The sequence below is a fragment of the Ceratotherium simum genome, chromosome 9 (assembly GCF_057802395.1).
Source record: "Ceratotherium simum simum isolate JZ-2026a chromosome 9, ASM5780239v1, whole genome shotgun sequence".
Lineage (NCBI taxonomy): Eukaryota > Metazoa > Chordata > Mammalia > Perissodactyla > Rhinocerotidae > Ceratotherium > Ceratotherium simum.
Window position 1 is genome coordinate 60429180 of NC_141908.1, and position 27221 is coordinate 60456400.

General features: G+C 36.6%; 1 protein-coding gene across 2 annotated transcripts in view; it reads left to right on the forward strand.

The window, feature by feature from the left end:
• The window catches only part of PPP1R1C (protein phosphatase 1 regulatory inhibitor subunit 1C), a 110809-nt gene extending 87262 nt beyond the window's left edge, over positions 1-23547 (forward strand). For both annotated transcript variants that reach the window (XM_004426702.3, XM_004426701.3), the window contains exon 5: positions 23459-23547. In XM_004426702.3, coding sequence (XP_004426759.1) covers positions 23459-23547 — 89 coding nt within the window. The remainder of the gene's footprint in view (positions 1-23458) is intronic.
• The last annotated feature ends 3674 nt before the right edge of the window (positions 23548-27221 follow it).

Below are 27221 nucleotides of genomic sequence, written 5' to 3' on the forward strand. Positions count from 1 at the left end.
GTGTAGAGATCTTTCACCTCTTTGGTTAAGTTTATTCCTAGGTATTTTATTCTTTTTGTTGCAATTGTAAATGGGATGGTATTCTTAATTTCTCTTTCTGCTACTTCGTTGTTAGTGTACAGAAATGCAACTGATTTTTGTATGTTGATTTTGTATCCTGCAACTTTACCATATTCGTTTATTACTTCTACAAGTTTTCTGGTGGATTCTTTGGGGTTTTCTGTCTTTACTCCTTTGTAACGTGTTCTTTCCTTAGCTCTACATATTTAGTTTAATGTCATCAAGACTAAGACAAACAAACTTGCTAATAGGATTACTAGTAGCAATCATGCTGTAAACATGCTTTACCTAGATCAATCAGAATCATTCCTTGGTGCACACAACATTTGTTATTTAAATTCATTTACACTATCTTAACAAAATCCTAATAGGAACTAGACCTCTAGGTCTTTTTAATAGACTTAGACAATCTCAAATGCTGGAGAAAAAGAATGAATAAGCAGTTGGGCTTTCTTCTGTCTAGACAACCAGATCAAGCCAGTTCTGTGCAGGAACACCATTATGTCTTGCTTTTGTAAACTAAATTCTGTGATTACAGTGAAAATCCAGCTCTGAACAAGAGTTCTTTTTCAAAGGCATGTTCAGTTGGAGGCAGGCAATTCTGAAATAGATCCCAGCTGTTTAGATTATCTCTCCCCAAGAACAACTAAATACTGCCGCGGAAAGGACTATCATAGTAAATTCTGGTTTGAAGTTCCAGGTACACAGAATGCCACATCCTTAAAGACCACTCCCACTCAGCAGTAGCTTGGAAAGGGCAGAAGGAGGAAGAGATTAATTCTCACTTGTGGTTGTAACTGGCCCAACTACGACAAATCTCTTGGTACTTCAAGTTGTTCCAAATATGAGCATGAACATTTGCTAGATGAGTACATTTCCAAGTAGGAAAAACTAGCCCTTGTTCAGGAAATTTTAAAATTACCCAGTTTTGAGACAAATGTTTCATGTATTTCTTTAGTAATTATAATTATTTGAGGATTGTGTATTTTGTCTTGCATTTAGCTTTTTTGCCTTTTAATAAATGCCAGCAAGTATAGAAGTTTCTGTAGATAAAGTCTCATTTTCATTACACAGCACAAAGCAAGTATTATTTAAAGCATACAAAAATGCTCAAAGAGTAACATGGTAGATAACCAGATGGCAGTTTCCTTTAATCACAATAATCATCACTATATTGCTAATTAATTTGGTAGTAATTTTTCTTAGTCATATGCTTTGTTACTAATAACATGAATAATAGTGCACATCAACCTCTGAAAATTAGTTTGAATAATTTCGTTCTAAAGGTAAATAAGTCTTCTCAGTTTTACTTTGCCCAGCATTATCTTCCAATAGCATAAATATTTTACAATAATTTGTGTTTATTTAATATAAATTAATAAATATAAATTAATATAAATCATACTGGCATTTTTACATGCTTATAGCATATTTTCTCAATACTCAGATATTCATAAATTATACATTTGAATTTGGTTTTTGTTTGAACACCTGACCAGAAGCAAATCATGTCAAATATAAATATTTAGTCTCTGGAGAAGAAAAGGATTCATTTTCCTTTACTATACGTGCTGTATACTTTGTTTGGACATTCTTGTCTATGGAGACTTAACAAACCTATCCAATAAAAATATTTTGTATAAACATATATACTAATTCTGATTGGGTGGCGGTTCAGAACCAAAGCCAAAATTCATTTTGCCACCTGATGTTATGTCATATGACTGTTCAACAATTCTCTTGAACTGTAAATTTGTGTGTCTGTGTGTATGTGTGTGTGAGGTGAAGCTGTGTAGTTGAATATACTTTCTTAAAATAAGACTACAGGGAGTTAATTGGGGAAGGATGTTTTTTCAACCTTAAACAAGTAGTAAATTGAGTGACATTTGCTATTTATAACATATAAAAGCCAGATGAGAATTTCCTTCTGCTCTGACCTCTAACGACTAAATACGCTTAGTTTCTTTAAATGCTGTGCTTGATGTTTAAACTGAATCTTATTTGAAAAGATAGTCTAGGATGAATAGACAAAAATATTTCAAATGCGATCTTTCAGAAATAACAACAAAATCTTAATTTCTCTAAGTATAAATTTAGGCAATATGTAAGCTTTTGAAAGTCAAATGCCTTTAGATGATAACTAGTAAGTTTCTCATAACACATATTTCAAACTAAGATTTTAATACCCAAATTATCTATTCACATATCCATAGTCTTTACAGTTATGTGGGAATATAAAACATTATTCAAAAAATAAAAACTTTTAAACTTGAATAATAATAGGTAATCTGTTTCCCAGAGCTGGTGAAATTGTCGAAAAGTTTTACCTTCTTTTCCCAGAAACAAATACTCAAAACAGTTGACCAAGGTCGGGATTAAAAGAGAATAAATGAGTGTATAGTTTTGGATGTGTTGAGTTTATGATGCCTGTATTGGTGACGGACTTTTTTCCAACCTTAAAGAAGTAATAAATTACCTGGAGAGAATACTAACATTTAAGAAGGTAGTAAAAGCAGAAAAACAGAACACAAAGGAGTTGGAGAAGGAGGATTAGTGAGATACAGTAGGGCGACCACCAGTAGGATTATATCTTAGAAGCCAAGAGAAGTTTAATCTCTTTACCAAAACTGTTTATAGATGATCTTTGATTGGCCTAATCCAACTGGCTTTCCCTAAACTTTAATCTTATTTCACCACTCTTCAGCCTTTGAACGTTCAGTCTTTCTTAAGGATTCGAGTGCAAATCATATCGGAGTAGGCGGTTGAGTGAACAGGAGGTGAGAAAGTGGGACCAGTAGTTTAGACAGCTCCCTTCTTAAAGGATGAGACACAAGCAAGAGGAATGTGCACAGTTAAAGGAGGTTTTTGTTTGTTTGCTTATTTTTAGGATAGAAGATACGGGAGTATGTTTTATAAACTGAGGGGAAGAAGATAGTATAGAGAGGATAGAATAAAATTCTGGACAGAGGGCAGAGGCAAATGTCTAAGGAGACTGGAGTTGGGGACGTGTGTGGAAATCCTCCCGAGACCATCAGCACTCCCAATCCCCCTTACCCTGCTCTTTTTCTTTTCTCTACAGCATCGATTACCTTCTATAATACTATATAATTCATGTATTTCTTACATTCATCACTTGTCTTCACCTCTCCACCCTCAATCTTCTCTGTGCCCTTTTCATTTCTTACTATTCCCATTTATCCCTTAAATGTAAGCATCCTCCCCAGGCTTTGTAAAGTTCACAGGGGCAGAGATCTTTATCTTTTGTTCATTCATATATTTCAGCCACCTAGAACATGGTGGGCACTTAATAACTGCTTGTTGAGTGAAAAGATGTTGGATTGTAGAATAAAAAAAATGTTGGGATTAGCTTGAAAGATTTTATTTTTTTACCTGCAAAGTAGGAATAATTAAGCTGCAATTTACAAGAAAGGTAAGGTGAGGAGAGATTATACGTACTGAAAGTTAATTATCGACTATATAGATCAGAAGTTATTCGTGGAAGCCCACAAGACCCATTTAAGTTCATAATTCGTTTATCATACATAACAATTTATTTCTTTTTAGTTAGCTGCCATCATTTAAACATTAAATTTAACACAAAGTTTCAGATGTATGGCTTGTCTTGGAAAGCAAGAGGATCTGGCAATACTTGACTCACATCTCGGCATGACAACAATCACTTGGATCTGATTTTAGGCTGTCCCCTCACCACCACTCCTAGTACTCAGGCTCACAAGATAAAGCATGTGATCTTCATTTGCCAAAGTCCTCACCATTCGCTATGGTATCCTTAACCCTCAAGTCTACTTTCAATTGCCATTTACTATTGAATTTGAGCTATTGTTTTTTATAGTATGGCTGCTTCATCCTGCCTGGCCTCTTTAGGCAGATGTGTCTGCAATTCATGATATTAATAGTATTCAACTAATGAGTAATTTGTGTTCCAATAGGGTTTTCCAATATCCTTAGAAATAGATTAAACTCCTCACTATGGGTAATCAGGCCCTACATGACCTGGTTGTTCCTATCCTCTGACTTTCCTTCGCAACTCCCACTTGGCTTTAAATGCACTCCTATTTTCTGTTCTCAGTGGCCCTCTTCTTTTTTCTTAAATATGTCAAGTTTCTTCCAGCCTCTATGCCTTTATATTTTCAGTTTCCTATGCTGTGATTTCTTTCCTTCAGATAATCAGCATGGCTGGCTCCTAATTTTGCTGCACATGGAGACATTTATTAATAAGCAGCTCCTTCCCTCAAAACCATACAAGTTGTTCTCAAATCAGAATGCATCTCAGCCCTCTGCCCTTTTAAGTTCTCCAACAAACAACTTGCACGAAAGGTTTACTCAATGCAATGGGGACAATTTCCTAGTGGTAGGATTAATTTAAACTTCTGGTCAGAATCAGGTGACAGATATTGCACAGAACAGACTGGAATTCCAAGACTAGATTCCACTTTGAAGAATGTATGCTATTAGGCTTACTAGATTTTTCAACTCTATTCATGCAAATGCAAGGGTGCCCCATTCAATATATCTAGCCAGTAGACATATCTTGAATATCACTCATTTCCCTGAAGGAAAATTATTTCTGGCACATTATATGCTAATTAATAAACTTTCTGGTATTGATTGGAGTTACAAATGGTGCTCTTCTGAAGTAGGTTTTCCATTAGGGTCCTTCAAATGCTAACTAACTCTCCCTGGAGTGTTAGCCCTGATTAGTGTACTTGAAATATTAGTCAACTATCCCCAAGAGGTAGATAAAATTTATATTCACTGCTGTACATGTACACTCACACATATCACATTCTCTATTCTGATGAGTTTTAAAGTACATCATAGGAAACATAACAATTAGGAATCAATCACTCACACAGAGAACAAAGCCGAGAATCTTCTCCTCCATTGCCGTCCCCTACCCCAAGCCAATTCTGAGTGAATTGACATGAGAATAAAAAGCCAGTTTACTACTAGGACTAAAAGTGCCTGGTTCACCCCCTCACTCTTTCCGTGGAACCAATGAGATATGAAGAAATTGTTTCTGGCACCTCCCATTGTACCCTGAAATGTGTTTGGTCACAAATAAAGGCCAGCCTTGATTTGGTTTAAAATGGATCTGTCGGTTCCGCATTTCTGGATCTTTATGGGTTAAATAGGCATTGCAGGCTTCCCTGAATAACTATTGTGAAACCCAAGCCATGCTCCTCCCATTTTTCTCTTCCTGCTCCTCTGAATAAGTAGCCATGTAGAAGTGACTGACAATTTGACAAGATAAACTGAGGAGAGGGTTTAATATCAAATATTTCAAGGTAAACTCTCTTAGAACCTTCATGAGACATTTCTCTTCTTTCAGGTCTCCTCTGCCTCTTGTGTGATCCAATAGACGTCCTCTCTTCCGCTTCCCTTCCCTCGGACGCTGCCCAGCTCCTGCTGATTTCTTCCCTTCTTCTCTCCAAAGATTTTCTTTCACGTGCATAATAACTCTACCATTTTCTCTGAATCCTAGATGCCAATTGATAGCACGGGCCCCAAAGCCCCAGCCTCCACTATAATGAGTTTACAAAAACAGCCAATGTATGTCTTCTCCTCCTAGAAAAATAAAACAAAATTCCCCACATTTTACATCTATCCTTATAGAAAAATAGATTGAGTTCCAAACACCTCACAAACATATTTTTGGAACACAATCTCTTCTTAATTTGGAGTCTTCTTGAGTAATGGAAATAAAACAAATGCTCATTAACTTTGGATTTTCTTCAAATTTGATGGATGTGGCTTTTTATGATGGTATTTGGTACATAACAAAAAGGTACAAGCTGTTCTGTCTCAACACTTACTAATCTACAGTTATTTGCATACAGAGTATTAACCTCAGAACAAATATCTAAAAATAATTGGGAGATCATAATAAGCTCCCTAAAATAACTTTGTTGGAAAAAAACACAAAAAATTTGATTCTAATAATTGACTCTTCAACAGATGGAATCTGTCTCTCTACATTCTTTTGATGATCATATTTTCCAGGAAAAAAAAAATTAGGTCATTTGCAATTTTGCAATAACATTGGTACAGGAAGCAGTTCAGGAGATGTTGGAATTCCTAGGACATTTCCATAATTTATGAAAGAGGTACTTCAGAATATTAGAAAAATATCTTCCTAAGTAGCATCGGCCTTACAAATAGACCAAGAACAGGGACTTATCTAAACATTATGATGTAAGGAGTAGTACAAATCCTAATTTCCTGAATCATCCCCAGCTATCATGATCTTTCTTGGCACCTAAATTAAAATTGCCATTACTTGAACCTTTCTTCAGAGGTATAAGAAAAGAATTCGTATTCTTCTGGAAAAAAAATCTTTAAATGTTCATCCTACTATATTACAAAGCAATGAGGAAGACCCTCCATTAGGAATAGCTTGTGACTAAAAGAATGAGATCTTGGCCCAAAGGGAATGAGAAATTAGATGCCATAGTGGGAAAAGAACTAGATTAGAATTCAGGAATTTTGAGTTCTAGTGCTAGTTCTGATACTGACTTGCCAAGGGATCTTGGGCCACTCATTTAATTATTGGCAGATACAAGTTCTCCAACTGTGAAATGGGATAATAGCAGAAGCCTTTCCTGCTTTACTGTGTCACGTGAAGGAAAGAATGATATGTATGTTTTTTGCCTTGAAACTTGAAAACTACCATAACAATATGTTATTAATATTATTAAACAGGATGTTAGAATCAGGAAAATAATAGGACAGCAGAAGGAAGACCCTTTTAGGTTAGCTAGTGTTAATCATAAATATTGATAATATAGAATGAAGGTGAAAAGGAAGGAGAGAGTATGAAACTTCCAAAGTAATCCTCCACTCCAGGACAGATTGGATGTCTTGCAGTGAGGTTGGGGTAAGCCATGCTAAAACTGAACTCACTTTTACCTAGAATTGGCTGTGATCATAAGACAAGAATAAATTAGGCGAGTGGGAAAATATAGATGAACACAAAAAAAATGTATGGCATCAAGAATTATAGATCCTATTTACTTGTATTTTCAAAGTTAAATTGAAATGATGAGGAGGAAGCAGAAAAGCCAATTTATGTGGGGATTTTTACAGAGTTTTCTTTGCTGTGTTTTCCTAGAGTCTTCAGGAGATGGCTTTCAATGTGTTATGATGTCATGTCTGTCAATATCTGGTATGTCTTCTCCACAGTTTACTGAAGTAAATGTTTGATCTGAGAAAACCGACAAATTTTAAGCATTGTAAAACCTAGATTGTGACAATTCTGGGCAAAACACTTCTTTTAGAATCACTCAAATTTTGTGATCTGGTTATTTACGAATTCACACAATGAAAGCTTACCATAAAGGTTCAGGGCTTTGCAGTCATAAAATTATTGCCTTAGAAAGCATGAAATCGGTTGTAATGATTTTGACCTCTGACCTGCAAATCCATGATATTCATCTTTCAAAAGGTGCCTTACCTCTAGGAAGACAATTACTCATTTTGCAAAAAATATCCTAAATTTTCTCTATTACTTTAGTTCTAATAACGAGTCTAAGGTTTAGATTTAACTTGAAGGACATTCCTGAGACATAATGAAACATTTCCCATGTTTGTCTGGTTCTCAGTGCATCATAAGTTTCATTCAAAGCTGGAGGCATAGAAAAAAAAAAAAAAGAAATATCCCAGTTGCCTTTCATTTCCCCTTTCTGTCTTCCATCCCAAAAGGAGATTCCAGGGAAGATATAAGACAGAGACAATAGACTGTTCAGGACACTTTGGGTTTCACATGTCAAAACCAAATCTAATTAGCTTAAGCAAAAGAGAAATTTATTGACAGATTACTTGGTTACTTCATATTATTAAGGGCAAACAAACTATTAGGAAAGGAAGGAAAGGAAGCAACTGAGCCTCAGGAAACAAAGAAAATCAAAGGCTGCTGTGTCTTCCATTTCCTTCATTTCACCTGTCAACTTCATCCTCCCCACGGTCCCCTGCAGATCAGCTGTCTCCTGAATTAGGAAACATGGTCATCAAGAGCAAAGAAGTTTAACGTCTTGCACCATCTATAATTTAAATACTCTCTCATAATGACTTGGTTTCAGACAGCAAGATCATAGGGGAAGGATTAGGATCAGCCCAGCCTGGGTCAGGTACCCCTGGCTTTAGCACAATGGCCAGAGGGCAAGGTGATGTCAGAACCAGGAAGTGCTGATTGGTATCCAGTGTTTGGATTGGGGGGTAGAATGATCCCTGAAGGAAGGTGAGTGGTGAGAATAGTCATTCCTATAAGCAAGGGAGGGTAGAGAGTATTGCTGAAAAGACTGAACAATAGATTCTCATTATAAAGAACAAATCAGAAATAGCTGGGGGATAATGTTACTTGTTGAGAAATAAACAAATCTTCCTTAGAAACGTAGAAAATTATACCTCTTATTTCTGCCCACTTCTAATCATATTCTGGTAGTCCTGTTGGTGAATGTCCAGAACATGCAGCCTCCAATTACAAAAAAGTTTGTCTTCCAAAAATTGACTTGTAAGCGATTTGGATCTGAGAATGCATAGAATCACTGCTGCTAGTGGTATTTTTTTTTTCACATCAGTATATAGAAGCAGAATCCTAAATTATTATACTAACAGTCCATTTCAATGTCACCAAACATCCATTAGAATATCTTTCTAAAGAGCCCAGTTTCCGCATACCATGGAATACATTTTACCTCTTAGTGGTTTTGCACAGGCATCAGGTAACCAGGTTGTGATTGGGCGAGAGAAAGCAGGAAAGGGAACTCTGCTGGGACTTCCAGGCACCAACAGCTTATTCACTCTCTATGTCTGGTGTGGAATGATGCAGAGAATATGGAATAAAAGTCTGACAGCCTGTGTTATAGATGAGTGACTGCTCTTTGCTGTGGGGCTTCAGAAAACAGACCTTGCTTTCACATCTTAATATGATGCTGCTGGTGATGGTGGTAGTGTGTGCATGTGTGTGTGTTGCGAGATAGTTGGATTGTCGTTTCGATTTAAGACTACCTTTTAAAGTTCTTTAAACCTTAAAAGGTCGTGCTTCTATGATTGAGAAAAAGGACTTTCCCACAGCACAATAGCTACTTAAGGGAAGGCAGCTCTCTAGGCTAATAGCTATGTGGGGTGGAGATTAGCAGGGAGTAGAGCAGGAACACAGGCTATACTCCTTCTGCGTCTGTTGGTTTATATGGCTTCCTTACTAAAGCCTTCTGGAGGACAAGGGACAAGCCTTCTGGCCACTCTCCTTTTTGAGGTTCCCTGTATTAACAAATGAAGGAATACCAAAAGAGGATTGCAAAAATAATAGAATTCATTTGACATAACAAAATTTACAATATGATATAATTGAACTATTCATAATCATGATATTTATTAAAAAAATAATTCATGGTACAATCCAGGTAGTATGGTCTAGTAATCAGATGCATATGTGAACTTCATGAGAAATATTTTAAAAAATGTTGTCAATAAATTTGTCAATAAATATATCTGTTGTTGTATATATGAACTCATTTGGAGATAACATCAAAGGTCTAATTCATGGCCAGTTTTGCATAAGAGGTCCTAGCCAAATGACACTTCTGGCATCTTCTGTGGGTGACCCTGCTCCCTTGTGTTAGTAAATTGGAGACTGTTTCTAGTTAGTGTATCACACCAGAAATAACAGTGCTGCTCATTCTCAATAATTTCCTTTTATCCTATAAGTCTGATGGTTACCTTATCAGTTATATATTTCTTTTCCTCAGAGTAGTTACTATTATTTGAGGGAGAAATAAAAGAGTAAATATCTAAGAAAAAAAAAGGTAAGAAGACTAGATGCTCAGAAAGTTTGGGGAACAAATTAAAATGATTTCAAGTCATTTGGGGTGTGATAAGCCATAAACATACTCCAAGAGAAATTTTCCCCTCAAACTGTGAATTTAAATGAAATTCAACAAGGGTTTTTGAAAAATCTTACATTAATTTTTATTAATAATTTTAGGAGTTTTCTAATATAAAGGTGATTGTAAATTTTTGTAAATTGATTGCAATGCCTGTATACCGAGAGTAAGATTGTTTTCCCTTTCAAGAGGAGAATTTGGAAATTCAAAAGCCATGATTTTAGAGCAATTAATTTATAATGTCTGAAGGGGCCAGGGGGGTTCCAATTTTCATATTGAAAAAAAATTTCCCAGGTAAGTGATACTCATGTATTGAGAAACTAAGTAAATTAGGTAAGTAAACACTTTTTTCCCCCTAGTTACTGCATTTGAATATTATAGGGTAGAAATAACAGGAAATTATCATTTTAAGCAAAAATTTTATTAATATTTTTCTCCTTCATGTAAACGATATAAAATTGCTAATCCCTGTGGAATTTGAATATATAATTGCTCCTTTGCATCAAGTATTCTCAAGAAAATAAAAATTTAAAAAGAAATGGTATCAGCTCATCCAAGAAGAGTTTGTTAAAGATCTCTGTAAAGAGAAGAGAGGTGGTGATTTTACACGTGGGAGACAAGTAAAACAGACCAACTGTAGGGCAGCAAATCAAAGAAGAAAGTAGGTCAGCGAGCCCCACGGTGATACAATGAATTGCTATTATTTAAAGGGCTGGTCAGAGAGCAGAACTGCCTGCGAACAAGAATGCTGCTGAGAACAATGGTAAATCTGCGCAGAAAAGCCGAGGCAGAGCAAAACAGTGACACAGCTCAGAGTGTGAACTGCATGTCCTCGGGTCAAGCAGAGGATGAACCAGCAGAACAATCTCCTCATTCAGAAGCTTCCTGGCGGCCAGTAAGCTGCCTAATGAGAAGCAAACTGAGCTGAGGCCCTCCACAGAGAAAGTGGAGGAAAACAGCCTCAGGATATGGAGAGAGCTGAACAGATTTTGAGACTGGATGTAACTATCAACTCACCAGGATTAGCACTTACCAATAAAAGAAAATTTTACGTAGCAGGATCACTGAGGGGACCAAAATACTTAATCAAATCCATTTGTTGTGAAAGTCATATACCCAATGGGATTAATTAACTGTGTTTGGTGATCAAAGCAACATTATACACTAGGGAAAGTACCATTTCTTGTTTCCATCTTCAAGATTTACTGCACATTTTCTTGAACTAGGTGGAATTTCAGAATGATATCTGTTAAGTGAGGCTAGATTCGTAATCTAAAATTGTGTAGGAGATTGAGAAGATCAAAAATGCTCTACATTTTCTATTTATCAGAGGAGATGTGACTTAAATTGATTGAGCAGAAGGTCATTCATCTGAAAAAAAATGGAATGGGTTGAAAAGTATTTATACTCTGAATAGGAAATATTTTTCATGAAAGTGAGATTGAAGTTAGTCATTTCTTCGCTTGAAAAGCACCGAGCATGTATGATGTTAGGCATTGTTCTAAGGCTTTGCTGATCACTCTGTGAACTGCTCTGATTTCACAGTGCTAACATTCTGGTAGAGGGATATACCACAAGTCCATAAATGAAAAAATATGATACCAGGGAGTGATAAGTACTCTAAAGGAAGGAAAAAACAAGGTAAATCATGGTAAATGACTAGAAAGTAAGGGAAAGAAACATGGGATGCTTTAGATGGGGTGGTCAGTGAAGTCTTCTCTGAAATGATGACATCTGAGCAGAGACCTGACTGGCCAAATGAGGTAAAGGAAAAAGGCGCATAGATCCTCAGAGGAAGAGGAAACCAGGGGAGAGAGCAGAGGAGGACAAGGCCCTGAGGCTGTACAAGGCCTGTGTGTAAAAGACCAACATAGCTAAGCAAATGAGGAGAGGGTTGGAAGGAGGTGAGGTCAGAAGGAGGTGAGGTCAGAAAGAGATGGAACCTAATCATGAAGGATCTTAATGATTAAGAGTTTATGATGAGGCATTTGAATTTCATTGTTAGGATAATGAGAAGTCATCAAAGGTTTTCGTTGGAGGAGTGATGTAATATGTTTTTGTTTTTGTTTTGTGAGGAAGCCTGGCCCTGAGCTAACATCTGTTGTCAGTCTTCCTCTACCTTATATGGGATGCAGCCACCGCCTGGTCTGATCAGCCGTGCGTATGTCCATGCCTGGGATCCGAACCCACGAACCCTGGGCCGCCAAAGTGGAGCATGCAAACTTAACCACTACACCACCAGGCCAGCCCCATAATTTGATTTGTTTTTTAAAATATTATTCTATAAGTTGGGGAATTAACTATAGGGTGAAAGGAGAGAAAGTGGGGAGACCAGTTAGAAGGCTATTGAGGTCCTCTAGGTAGAGATTAGTGATGGATTGGACTAAGGTGATAGTGCTGAAACTGATGAAAAATGATTAGATTTGGGATATAATTTTGAACATAGAGCCTTCAAAATTTGGTCATGCACTGGAAGAGGAGTATGAAAGGAACAAGAGGAAGTAAAGAATACATTGGGCCTGAGAAAATTCTATTAACGAAGATGGGACAGATTTGGAGAAGAGTAGGTTGGTAGGGGGCAGGTGCTTGTTTGTGTTTTTTTGAAGATGGGCGGCAGAATCCAGATCACATTTTGGATATACTAAGTTTGAGACGCCTATTAAACATCCAAAAGATATAGTTAGGCTGTTGGTTATACAAATATTAGCTCACATGAAGGATTGGGACTGATGATACACAATTGGAAGTCATCAGTTTAGAAATTATATTTAAAACGATGGTACTGTATGAGATCACCAAGGGAGTGAGTATAAATAGAGAACACAATCAATAACCAAGTCCTGAAACTGACTGGCACGTAGGGGTAAGAATGAATAAGGTTGTCCAGCAGAAAAGACCAAGAAGGAGTAACCAATGAGAAAGGTGGAAAAATAGGCGTGCTTGGTCATTCTGATGTCAGCTTAGTGTTTCAACAAAGAGGAGTGACCAATTGTGTTGGATGATGTCAAGATTTTATCTAAAATTGGTGTGAAGCTGACCACTGAATTTCCCCTAATGAAGTTTGTTGGGAAACTTGACAAGAACTATTTTAGTGAAGTGATAAGCATAAAAGTCTGATTGGAGTGGGTTAAGGAGAGGTTATAAAGTGACATAATCTGTTTAGTATACTATAAGGAGTTTGGCTACAAAGGGGAGGAGAGAGAGAGGGGAACTGGCTAGAGGGGAAAAGGGAGTCAAGAGAGGGTTTCTTGAAATAGGAGACATTAAAGTATGTTTTTGTGGTTATGGGAATATTTTAGTAGAATGGAAGAAATTGATGATGCAAGAAATAGGGGTTATAATTTTAGGAGCATTCCTTGAAAGGGAAAAGGATATTGTGAAAAATGAGTCATGAAAAAAAATGAGGCGTGTGTCTTATGAGAGAAGGCAGAGATATGGGTACAGATGCAGATTTATTGGAAGATTTGGCCATGCTGATGTCATTTCATTAATGACTGTTTCAATTTTCTCTGTAAAATCAGCTGAGTGTGAGGGGGGTATGGGATTATTGGAGATTTGAGGAGTGAAAAAATTTAAGAATGATTTAAACAGGGAAATTAAAGTAGATCTTTCAGGAAATGTTGAAGACCACTTAAGAAATATGGTTAAAATTTTTATGTGAAAGCAGTATTCATGGTTGTAAGCTTTTTATAGTTGTGTTTCTCTATCAAGTTTCAGGCAGTATGATTATAGAGAGTTGGGTTTCATATCCATTATGATTTTGGCAGGTGTAATGCCCTTCTTCATCTCTGATAACTTTCCTTGCTTTGAAGTCTGTTCTGGCTGAAAGTAATATAGCTACTCCTGCTTTCTTTGATTAACGTTAGCAAAGTATATTTTTCTCCACCCATTTAATTTTAATCTATATATGTCTTGATATTTAAAGTGAATTTATTGTAGACAATCTACAGTTGGGTCTTGTTTTTTGATCCACTCTGACAATCTCTGTCTTTTAATTGGTGCATTTAGACCACTGACATTCAAAGTGATTATTGATATATTTGGATTAGTAAATACTATGTTTTCTATTTGTTGCCCTTGTTCTTTGTTCCTCTTTTTGTCTTCCACTCTTTTTCCTTTTTTTGCCTTTTTCGGTTTAATTGAGCATTTTATATCACTCCATTTTCATTCCTTTCTTAACATATCAGATATCAGTTATACAACTTTTTTTTTTTTACTTTTTTTAGTGGTTGCCCTAGAATTTACAATACACATTTACAATGAATCCAAGTTTACCTTCATATAACACTATACCACTTCGCAGGTAGTGTGAGTACCTTACAATAACAAAATAATCATATTACTCTCTCCTGTCCATTGTATGGTTACTCTTATTCATTTCACTTATGTGTAAACATACATAAGCATATATACAACATATGTGCATAAGCATACATAATTGAATACATCGTTTCTATTATTATTTTGAACATCTGCCATCTGTTAGATTAATTAAGAATAAGAAAAATTAAAAGTTTTTATTTTACTTTCTCTTATTTCTTCATTGATGCTCTTTCTTTCTTTATGTAGATCCAAGTTTCTGACCTATATAATTTTCCTTTTGTCTAAAGAACTTTCAACATTTCTTGCAAGGCAAGTCTACTGGCAACAAATTCCCTCAATTTTTTTTTTGTTTGAGAAAGTACTTCTTCTTCACTTTTGAAGGGTAATTTCATAGGGTACAGAATTCTAGGTTGGTGGATTTTTCCTGTCAACATTTTAAATATTTCTCTCCACTCTCTCCATCCTTTCATGGTTTCTGAGAAGAAGTTGGATGTAATTCTTATCTTTGTTCCTCTACATGTAAGGTGTTTTTTTCCTCTGGCTTATTTCAGAGTTTTTTTCTTTATCTTTAATTTTCTGTAGTTTGAATATGCTATGCCTAGGTGTAGCTTTTTTTGGCATTTATCCTGGTTGGTGTTCTCTGTGGTTTGGTGTCCAACATTAATTAGAGGTGAATTCTCAGTCATTATGGCTTCAAATATTGCTTCTGTTCCTTTCTCTCTTTCTTCTCCTTCTGGTATTTCCATTACATGGATGTTACGCCTTTTGTAGTTGTCCCACAGTGCTTGCATTTTCTGTTTTGTATTTTTGTCTGCTTTCTGTTTGCTTTTCAGTTTTGTAAGTTTCTGTTGTCATACTTCAAGCTCAGAGATTCTTTCCTCAGCCGTGTCCAGTCTACTAATGAGCCCATCAAAGAAATTCTTCATTTCTGCTACAGTGTCTTTGATCTCTAGTGTTTCTTTTTTATTCTTCCTTAGAATCTTCATTTCTCTGTTTATGTTATCCATCTGTTCTTGCATGTTGTCTATTTTTTTCCATTAAAGTCCTTAGCATGTTAATTATAGTTTTAAAAAATTTCCTGGTCTAATAATTCCAACATTCCTGCTATATCTGAGTCTGATTCTGATGCTTCCTCAGTCTCTTAACACTGTTTTTTGCCTGTAGTATGCCTTGTAATTTTTGTGGAAAGGTGAACATGATGTACCGGGTAAAAGGAACTGCGGTAAATAGATCTTTAGTAATGTAGCAGCAAGGTGTGAGGAAGGAGAAGTGTTCTATAGTCTATGATTAGGTCTCAGTCTTTTAGTGAGCCTGTGCCTCTGGACTATGAACTTCACCAGTGCTTCTCAGTCCCTCCCCTTCTTAGGTGGGACAGGATGGCTAGAGGGGGTAGAATTGAGTATTCCCCCCAACCCCAGGTAGGTTAGTCTCTGATAAAACCTCGGAAGATAAAATAGTTTCCCCTGAGAGCAGACCTTGTCAAGAAGAACAGAATGCCCTATTTTTTAAAATAGCCACTGTTCCCCTTCTCTGTTGGAAGCACGAGGAGATTTTTCTCTGATTTTCATTGTGAGAACCTAGTAGAGCTCCAGGAGGTAAACTTTACAAAAGTATGAGAGCCCTCTATGGCTGCCCCCCACCCCCTGGAGTTTTTAATGTCTCAGTCTTGCCCACACTGAGCCTCCAGCCATTCATCAATTACCATTTAGGTTTTTCTTACCCTGGCACTGGTTGCTGCATAGGTTTCTGCTCCAGTAAGTTGTATTTCTCTGTATCCACCTGTCTGTCTCTCCATACTTTGGCAGTGGTTTGGCGTGTGACCTTACTTCTCTAACAGAGATAAAAAGAGTTGATTTTTTTTAGCTTGTTCAACCTTTTACTTGTTGTGAGAACAGAGTAGTAACTTCTAAACTCCTTGCATCCTGGACCCTAGAGTCATTCTTTGAAAATGTAGATCAGATCATGTTGCTTCTCTATTCAAAAAAAAGTCTGCCAGTGGCTCCCTAGAGTAACAGCCAAACTTTATACTGTCCCATCAGGTCCTATGTGGTCAGGCTCCTCCTCTTTATACTGTCCCATCAGGTCCTATGTGGTCAGGCTCCTCCTCCTCCCCGCCTGCGTTCGTCTCTCTGAGCTTATCTCCTGCTGCTCTCCATCATTCACCTCATTCCTGACACTCCAGGCTCACTGCTTTCCTTTGACTATGGCAGGCTTGCTCCAGACTTCAAGCCTCTGCAATTCTTATTCCATCTGCCCGGGACAGTCTTTTCCCAGATAGTTCCGTGACTCATTTCTACCTTCTTTAAATCTAGTCATGGTCTTTTCTCCTTGTGAGCAAGCTCTGTTGGTATCAGAGGGTTTTCGGTAAGCTTAGAATCAGAGCTGGATGATTTGGTTATGTGATTGGGCATATACCGGCATCAGGCTATGATAGCCTGTAGTGACTATTGCTTCAATAGGAAAGTACCATGCCTGGAAGACAGAGCCTTCTAAAATGCCAGCACGGGGCATCCTCCTGTGGACACACTTAAAAAACACAGACAGCATTTGCTTCTGTGGCTGTAAATGCAACTCTCCTTTCGTTATTTTGTTTTTAGTGCTTTCAAGGCTAACCACTGACTCCTGCTGATTGATGCATTCTTTATTTTAGATAGATAGGCTATTGTGTTCAATCAATGGCAGTCGAGGCTTGCAGACTAGGGAGCCACTCTGTCTCTTTCCAAAGTGAAATTGCCCAACACCGTTTAGCTCCATTATGTGTAGGCTTAAAAATTTCACTTTACTTCTGAGTTCATGGGGAATGCATTAGCTGAGAAGAAAAAGGGGGTATTAGAAGGGCACTTGACTGTAGAGGGCAAAAGAGGCACTCACTCTATCAAAGTAGTTCTCATCGTAGGCTGAGGAGCAGGATCCTCGCAAAACTTAAAAATATATGTATTCTTGCCTGGCCCCAACATCAGACTTACTGATAAAGATGTGGGCACTTTACATTCTGATAAGTGAGACTAGATTACTCTCCAAAGATATTATTTGAATTCACACTTCTAACGGTAGTATGTAAGTGTACCTCGTCCCCTACGTTCTCCTCAGGATTTAATGCTAAACCATTCACCTAGCATTTACTCTTGGGCAACAGCTTTGGTAAAATATATAATAGGTAAAAATATACATAAAATACATAATACTTATGAATATCACATAAACATGCTGCTCCTATTCCCACGTATGATGAAGAGAGAAGCATATTACACATTTATTCTTCTGCAGGGAAATGCTTCCCTAAGTAATGGGGAGTTAAGTGAAATGATCATGTGTTGATTTGCAGTTTATATTAACTGACCAGTCACTATATGAGAACAGAGATTAACTGTGCTGTGTATATATAATTACTTCAAATGAAGTAGAAAGGGATAGATTTAAGATGAGTTCAGGACATGGTACGTGTTTAGCTTTAGAATGAAATCAATATGTCACTTGATCTCTATGACCCTCAGCATATTATATAGCTATTCATTATAAATGAATGACAAGAAGATTTAAACAAAATACATGTGAAAGCATTTTGGGAAATGTAAAGCACATTTTCAATCTGAGATATGATGGGCCTTTACTGAGGAGTCTTGCTCTACCATATTATAGGTTAAGTTATATTCCTCAAGTATATCTAGCATGCTTATTTTGATAAAATTTGAAGGGTCAACACACAAGGAGCCATTAGAAAGCCATCTTCTAGAGCCACTGAAATCACTCTTTTGTATATAGTAGACCTTCAGAAAACTAATGCCTGTTAAATATATTTTGCAAATAGTTTTCTCATACAGAAGTCAGACTTGCTGTTTCCCTTAATCTAACCAGTGTCTTGTTCAACAAATGGCTGTCTTAATTACTACCTCCCAAGTTGGAGCTCTTCTTTCCCATTTCAGAACTCTCCAAATGCACTATTTGTTCTACCAGTCTGTAACACATTTTCATTGCATTGACTCCATTTATGTGCGCACCATCACCCCTTGACCTACATCCCCATCTGATTTGTAGTTGTGTTTCTCTCATGCTCAACACACAAGTAGGGGCTTTATTATATTTAGCTCATATCACTTGATGACTGCTATGTCTCATCTCCTAGACTAGACCATGATATATTTTCTGTGTCTCCCAGAGTCCAGTCCCAGGTCTGAGCACAGCAGAGAGAAATGCTACTTCTTTTCTAATAACCTGAATATTATTTGTAACTTGGTTCTGTTCTGGGCAGGGTTAAATTCTACATCTTTCTAATTCCAAATTCTATTAAAAACAATAACAACAATGACAACAAAGACTGAAAAGTTACATCTAAATCTGTCAGCTATGTAAAGTCCTTTGAAAGAATTTAATAATGAAAAGGTCTTCATGATCTTCAGTCACCATATTTTCCTTCAGGTTTTCACTTTGAAAAAGGTCAATAGCAGTGGAAGATTGAGTCCTGGTGACCCAGGTAAAGAGCCTCCAATAGGAATTAGGGGCCCAGGTTTGTGTCTCAGCTCAGCCAGTGATTGCTGTGTGAATTTAAGCAAGTCACTTTGACATCTGAAATTGTTCCTTCAGCTTTAAACTGAAGAGATTAGAATAGTATTCACATTCACAATTATTTGTGAGTCAGAGACCTCTCTGAGATTCTGCTGAAAACTATGGACCTTCCTCCCCCCAAAAGCACAAATACAACCATAAATAGAATTCCAAGAGGGTCAGAGTTTCTTTAAAATCCACCCACAGATTCCCTAGAGGACTTTAGAATGATTTCTAAGCTCTAAAGTATGTGGTTGAAGAAAAATGAATCCATTTACATTTGCTACTCCCGATGTGAATTAGTTTTAAAATGTGGATTTGGGCCATTTATGTCATTTGAAGTTAAGATTACTTTTTTGTATCTTACAGTACTCCCAGCAGAGCAAATTTTTCAGTAGAAAACAAGATCTCCTTTGTGGATTACTAGCATCTCAGCATCAGTGAAGTTATTAGTTCACTCTGCCACTCAATGCAGGGTTCCTTCTATAACTTGCCTCAGAGATCGAAATTTAGCTTTGACTTGAACACACACAGTGATGGGGAGCTCACTCACTTGTTTACTGCTGGGCAAATATGAAGAGTTTAGAGATTTTCTTCTTTATATTGAGCTATAATCTGCCTTCACCACATAAATGTCAGCTGTTGACCCTATTTCTTCTCTCAGGAGCTACATAGACACATTTTATTTCTTTTTCCGGTCTTTTAGGAATTCACTGGCAGCCTCTTTTGTCTTCTCTTAATTTTCTCTATGCTAAACATTCTAGTTTCACATACAATTCTTCCAGAAAGGTGATTTTATAAGACTGCCTTTAATCCCACTTACCTTCTTCAATGGAACTCTTGAAACACAGAGCCCAGAATTAGGCAGCATAATCCAAAAAAGGTCTGACCAACACATGGTAGAGAGAAGTTCCCTCTCTTAGACAGCTGACTCTCCTGTTAGGAAGGCCGTCAAGCGCCCATCAAGAGCTCAGTTCCTAGAAACGGGTGACTCTACTGGGCCATGTTGAAATTGTGGTCACCTGAAACCCCTCACTATAATCAATTTATGTTGCCCTCGTTGTCTATGTTTTAGAACCAAAATAATCTTTCTAAAAAACTCCCTGTTGACCTCTACCATAATTGCTTAGGCCATCTTTCCAGCTCTTGAAACCTTTTGGAATATTAGTTTTGTCATTCATTGTGTCATTTTTTCTTCCACTTTTGTCTCATCTACAAACGTAATAAACCTGCCTTTTTTCCTCCAAATTAATTGATAAACATATTGACCTGTCATTTGCCAAACATAAGCCTTCCTCTATGGATTCATTATTAATAATTCTTTACTCAGTTGCTTCACAACTTCATCCAACTCACATTTAACCTCCCGATCTACAGACTGGAGAAGAGCACGAGTATGATGTTCTCTTTGGGGGCAACATTTATTTCTTTTCCTTTTCTTCTTTTACTCAATCTACTTTCTTTTCCTCAAATTCTATTTTTTTCATGCCTTCACATATTCATACTGCATATCCTGGTCTTATATATGATCCCCTCCGCCCTGTGCTCCTTTTGCTGTGGAGAAAAGAACCTCCGTTGTACTTTCTGGGCTCCCTTTGCCTTCTGCTGCCCGCAGGGCGGGCCGAGCCTGTGTGTGTCCAGGAGGCCCTGTGCCGCCTGCCAAGAGTCAGCCCCTGTGCAGCTGAGGTGTTTTCCTATGTGCTCATTAGCATTTGGCAGAGGAGGAGGCTCTGAGCATTTCATCCACACACCAGACCACGTTATTCTCCTCCACCTCCAGAATTACTCAAATCAAATGAGCATTTAAAGAAAATTTAAACACAAAGTATATGTGTGGTTGGGGATACGAAGAGGGGGGTAGGGAGAAAGAAATGCTTAGACAGTCCTCACAGACTTCACATTTTAATCTCAGCATTATTGCAGCTATAACCAAACGAACATTGCTGACAGGAAAGAAGAAAGATTCAAAACGCAAATTAATGAACCATCCATTATCCAATAGAAAGGTGACATTAGTGTAAACTACTTTGGGAACCAAAGAACTTGTGGTTCTGTGGAGGTGGCAATGTGTTACCAGCTCCTGCCTCATCAAAGCCTTTCACCTGGAAATAATGTCACACTTGAATAAGGCTAGGAAAAGCACCTTCCAAGGTTTGCCCAATTGATTGGTTTTACTTTAAAAAGGGCTTTTTCATATCACTTTATGACCATTATTATTATAAAATAAATTAAATGTGGATCAGGTAAGCAAGAGACCTATACTCAAGGATGGGAAGTGATTGATTAATGGTTTAATAAGATGGACATATTGGTTACTGATTTTTTTAAATGTTTGACCAAGTTGTAGAGACAAATCAATGTTGACATTAAGTTATTAACCCTAATTTAAGGAAAATTGTCTTGAACACAACTTCATTACTCTGTAGTCTTGTGAATGAGCTCTGGAGGCAAGAGAACCTTTGCAAAACCAGGGAGGTACAGACAGTTTGAGCTTAGGAAAGAGAGTGGCTGGCAGCTGAGATTATTGGCCTTTAATACTTCAGAGGGATTCTGAAGATCATCTGAACCAGGTACTGTTCAACTACTATTAATAGGTACTGTAAATCTATGATAAATCCTAGAGAATAGTAGAAAAGTCTAGATCAGCATCCAAAAAGCTAAGGGTGAAAATGAGTTGGAGTCTCCTGATAATGGAACTTTATGCCTCATTCACTCATTCATTCATTCACTCATTCAGTCAGTCAATCAGTCACTCAGTCAGTATATATTAAGGGACTATGACGTGTCAGAACTTCTCTTAGAACTACACTACCCTTATAACCTTGAACACAGAGCTTATGTTCTTGGAGTCTAACTTTCACCATCCAGGTATTTGTCTCATGGAGTTGTTGTGAGCTTTAGTGATTCAGGTATGTAAGACTCTAGCAGAGTGACTGATTAGATGCTCATTGATCTCCCTTCCCTTCTCCCTAACATTTAGATCTCTTATTTCCCATGTAATTTATAATAATATGAAATAAGTTTCATTTGTTAATAACAAATGTCTCTCTACAGTCTTGGGTCAACAGGAATTGTGAGTGATCTGTGTTTGCAGATGAAATTAAAGTACTTAAATATTATTATAACTGATCAAATATTTTTACAAGATAATCCACCAAGCCCAAGGATGTCATTCTTTGCCAAATAGCCCTCTGAGGCTTGCTGACTACAGTACATGAAAATCCACACTTTTTTTTTCAGTTTCTTTATTTCATAGCAAACATGAGCAATAACTTCCTTTCATTTATCAATTCTAAAGGTGGAATGTTTTTCAGTAACACTTAGAAAAATCTCATAAACTAATTTTCTAAAATATAAAATAAGTATAAAATTTTCCATGCTAAGCATCACTATACTCACGGAGTGTCAGCTAGTCTGATGTTTTAACAGAAGAGACTCAAGTGAAATGAAAGATAATTTTGTAGATTGAGTATGACTATAGTAGTTGCCTTCTGATTTGAATTAATTTTGAAAGAAACCGAATATACATTATTGTGGAACTGCCAAAGACATATACCAAATTGTTTGTTACTTCATTAACTCCATCAATCATTTATGCAATCAATATTAATGAGCACCTACTGTTTGCCAGACACCATGCCAGACTCCAAAGTGAAACCTAGCATAATCCTGACATCAAGAAGTTTGCTCTAATGAGAAAGACATGTAAACAAATACGGTTCTATAAGGTAATTGATGCAAGAGAAAGTGATCCAAGAGCAGCAGGGAAATATGAGAAAGATCAAGCTAAGTCAACCTGGGGCATTATGGGAGCCTGCACAGAGGAGGCAAGCTGAGACCAGAAGGATGAGTGGGAGATAGTCAGGTGGGTGAGTAGGAAGAAGCTATTTGGCAGGGAGAATAGAATAAGAAAAGCAAGGAAGCTTGAGGGAGCCTGGAGTGATCAGGGGATGTGGACGTGTAGGTTGGTGTTGTTAAAGAGTAAATTACTGTGACGGGGGAAGCAGGAAGGGATGGTGAAAATGAGGCCATCATGTAGGGAGAGGCCAGAGCCCATAAGCCTGTAGAGTAGACAAAGGTGTGCCAATGTTTTTCCTCTCTGTAGGTTGTGGGGGAAGTTATTGAAGAATTTTGAGTACAGAAGTTTCATAATCAAATGGGTATGTTCCTGTTCGTAAAGAAGACTAACAATATCATGATTCTTTTGTTGTTTACAAGTTACAGAAGTGGCACACACACCCCTTTGTTCCTAGGGGTTTCAATGGCTCTCGTTGTAATGGAGTTCAGGAGTGCCAAAAGAAATATTTGAACTAAATAATATATCAGAATTACAATAAAAGCCTGTGAGCACATTTTTAGTTAACAGCTTTTTAATAGGCTGTGATGCAATTCTTAATGGAGAAAATTTAATTATGAAAGATCGCCTGTCTCTAATGGAAATTTGGCTGGCTGTGTCTTTATTCTTCAGTGAATTAAAAGGTTTATATAGGATTAGATTGTTGAGATTCTTGGAGAAAACACATATACACCGTTGAAAACTTTCCACTCATTTTCTTTATCTCTTGCAGCAAAGCAGTGTATCTGCCAGAAATAAATTTCACTTAAATTGAGAATAATTTTTATAATTTCAGGGGTTAAGCATCTGAAAGGCCAGAATGAATCAGCATTTCCTGAAGAAGAAGAAGGCGTAAACGAAAGGGAGGAGCAGTGGGACCATTAATCATGGGTCTGCAGCAAGAAGGCTTCTTGGGAATAACTGAACTATTAACTTTTCTGAATATCCCATGGAATGCCACTGCTTGATTTCCAGAAGCATTCTCCATCTCTGCTCTTCACACTCATACAGTATAATACACCTCCTGGGAAGCCCTCCTTGATTGAACTTTAGAACTAAGTACAGATTGTTCCATATGACTTGCAATTAAAGGATAAGCATTTATTTTATGGTGATTTTTCTTTTTAATGACATAGAAATTTGCAAACATGTGTGTTCTAACTTTAATACTGCCAAGCTTAATCCCTGATGGCCTACTGGGATGGTTTGCCTTCGAAGGTCAAATGTAAATAGCATCACTTTAAGAGTAAAAAATAAATATTAAATACATTTAGACATGAGTGTGTGTCTGGGTTTAACTTACAAAGGAATGTTTAATGAAACTTTCAAGTTAAGACCTGCATTTATCATGTTTCTGTACATAGAACAGTACACAGTATTTATTTCAAAATGACAAAGAAATGCCAGATTTCTTGATTCACAAGACCACAATATATTAGTCTTTAGATATTAGACATCTTTTTTCCTTCCAACAACACACTAATGGTTAAAAGACTACATAATTGTCCTCATTTTCTAAGTTGTGAGATATATTTCCCACATTTCCACTAGTTATTAAAAAATAAAAATGCTAAATCTAAAATAAAATATGTCAATTCTCCCCTGCCACTATTTTTTTGGCTATTACTTGAAATGTAAGCTATTTCTTATTGTATTTTAATGAATCATTAGCATTTTATAAATCTTCTATTATCATAAAATGAGAAATTCCATTAATTCATACATATAGTCATTCATTAATTCAATAACTACTTTTTATGAGTTTATCTTTAGGAAGTCACTTTGCTGGGGGTTATGAAAATAAAGGAAAGATAATTTCTCCCCTATAGAGCTGGCAGAGAAGATAAAGCACCAGTATAAAGCAAGCTTTTCCAAGACCGTATATATTTATGAATATGGCTTGTGATAATTCCAAGTTCTGCCCCTCTGAACGATATTAATTACTGATGGCATTTCAATGTAAAGTATCTACACAAAATTTAGTGGGGATGGAGGAATGCCCAATTTATTTCCCAAATTGATGATATAAGTGAGGCTCAAATGTTTCACGGATGAAAAAAATGAAAAGATTTCTCAAAAGTCAGTAAAGAGGGAAATTAAGACAAGAACAAAAAATCAAATGTGAAATCACTTTGGGATCTTAATATCAACATTCAAAGAAGTGAAACTATTGTTTTAAATTTTGAATGTGAGTTTTATAATATAGAAATTAAGAGAAATGTGTGAATTTGCAAGACAATAGAGATAACAATCATTTTCTTTAGTATATTTTCCCCAAGAAAATAAATGCAAAACTCATCGATAAATAGTATCATCGGTATGAATGATATTCTACTTCCTACTGTCTTTCTTCCTTCCTTCTTTCTTTGCTTCTTTCCTTTTTCCCTTCCTCTCCTTTTCCCTTCCTACCTTCCTTTCTCTCCTCCTCCACTCCCTCTGGCATTTTTTTCTTCTTTTTTGTTAAGTCAATTTCACCCAAAATTTCTGGAGTTTCTAGACCACCTGCTGTGACCGTTTGTTTGCTTTCCTGTTTCCCTCTACTTAAAATCTGATTAAGGCACATATTTGTGTTAAGTGATTTTGAATTACTTGTGTTTGGAAAACATCTCAATACCCTTTGAGATTATTTGAGATACCCTGAGGTGCTAAAAAATAAAATTGCCCTTCCCTTTCCTTGAACGGACAGTTTTATAAATGTTTTTTCAAAAGGATTCAGAAAAACAAAAGAAACTAAAGGTTTTGCTGATTTTATAACATCATTTGGGGAAATAAACAGCATGGCTTCTGGATTCCTCCATTCCATTCTCCATTCTTAAAAACACAAAGAGATCAAAATTAAAAGCATAAGTTTTCCTTAGGAAATGTTGATTTCTTCTATTCTGTTCTCCACTCTCATAACACAGAGATCACAATTAAAAACATAAGTTGTCCTGGGGAAATGTGTCGGCTTTCTCAGAAATTTGAAGGAAACCAGCTGAGATAATGGCTTTTCAGTTTCCTTTTCACACAATTATAGTTGACAACAAAATTTCTTCAAGAAGACAACTTGGCCTCAGTGTGGCTGAATGGGCAAAGAAACTTTCTGACCAAAACAAAATGGAAACTTTATCTTTCCCGGACCACATTTATAACATAACACAATCCACTAATTTCGAGTCACTCGGACTTGGATTCAGACTCAACTTCTATCAGATTTTAGACTCAGTTTCTCTGTTGGTAAAATAGGTACAATCATACCTACCCCTATTGGGTTACTGTGAAAATTAAATAAGACCTACAAAATGCTTAGCCCAGCATAGTGAGCATTTAATTATCGGTGCCTATTATTATTATTATTATTATTATTATTATTATTATTAGAGTGAGAAAGGACCTGAGGCTATCTATCCAAACCTTATCTAATGCATGATCCTCTTGAACATCACAGACAAGCTATTGATCACCTCACCGCACTTATTCTTGAATAACTCCAGCTGAACCCCAAACCCAGCCAAAGAGCTCTAATTGTTCTCTGCGTGTTAAACTCTCTCTTTCTCCTACACTTTACCTCCTTTCCTATGTCACAGCCGTTCAGATACTGAAGAACACTCTGTGTCATCATATGAGGTCCAATCTCTGTGATAAAACATCACCAGTTCCTCCCAACCTTTTCTCATCATCCCAGCCACTCGCTTTAGGATCCTCTAATTGTGTATACTAAAGCTAAGAAAGGTTGTGTCAGGTGGATAAGTTAAGGATTATTTTTTTCATCCCCCTAAACATGAGAAACTGAAGCACAGAGTGTGGCAGGGCAGAGCAAGATTCTAGACCAGAGTTCTTTCTATTAGACAATAATTTTGTAACTTCTTTTTCTTCCTAAGATTGACCAAGGTAAGAGTCTTTGTAAAACAACAGAATTCTGACTATTTTCTGTTCCTAAAAAAGTTTTCACCATCCATTTTTAATTTTAATTCAGTTATGCCAATGTTGTCTACACTGTGGAAACAGATTATTTTAGGTTGGTCAGGGACAAATTATTTTTATCTTTATTCTTATAAATACTATTATAATATATATTAGAAAAGATACATAATCAGCAACCCCAAATCCATGATTTTATAACTATTGTTGCTTAAGATGAGGCAAGCTTAAAGTGTGAATATATTTTCAATCAATTTAAAGAAAAACATTAAATAACTATAGTAGAGGTGCTACCTCAATCACAAAAGTGATACCTAATTGAAGTTTTGGAAACACTGGTTTTGGGTATTGTCATAGCAAATAACTTAAGTATTGTAGAGTTCATTTAATTGCAATATGGATTTGTGAATTCACAAATAAACCACTTATATTGCATTAATTTAAAAATTCTGTTTCTTCACCCACATCTAAAGCAACCAGTGTAAGTGCAAACTGAATAATAGAAAAAGCATATCTAACTACATTAAAGTGTTTATGCTCATACGTAATTTTGAGAATTTGCTTTCTCTGAAGAAGGAGGATGGGGGAAGAAATGCTCTTATTTTTCTAAGTCCCTGATTCCAAAAACCAGTCTTCAAAGCTCCAGCAGGTATATTAAT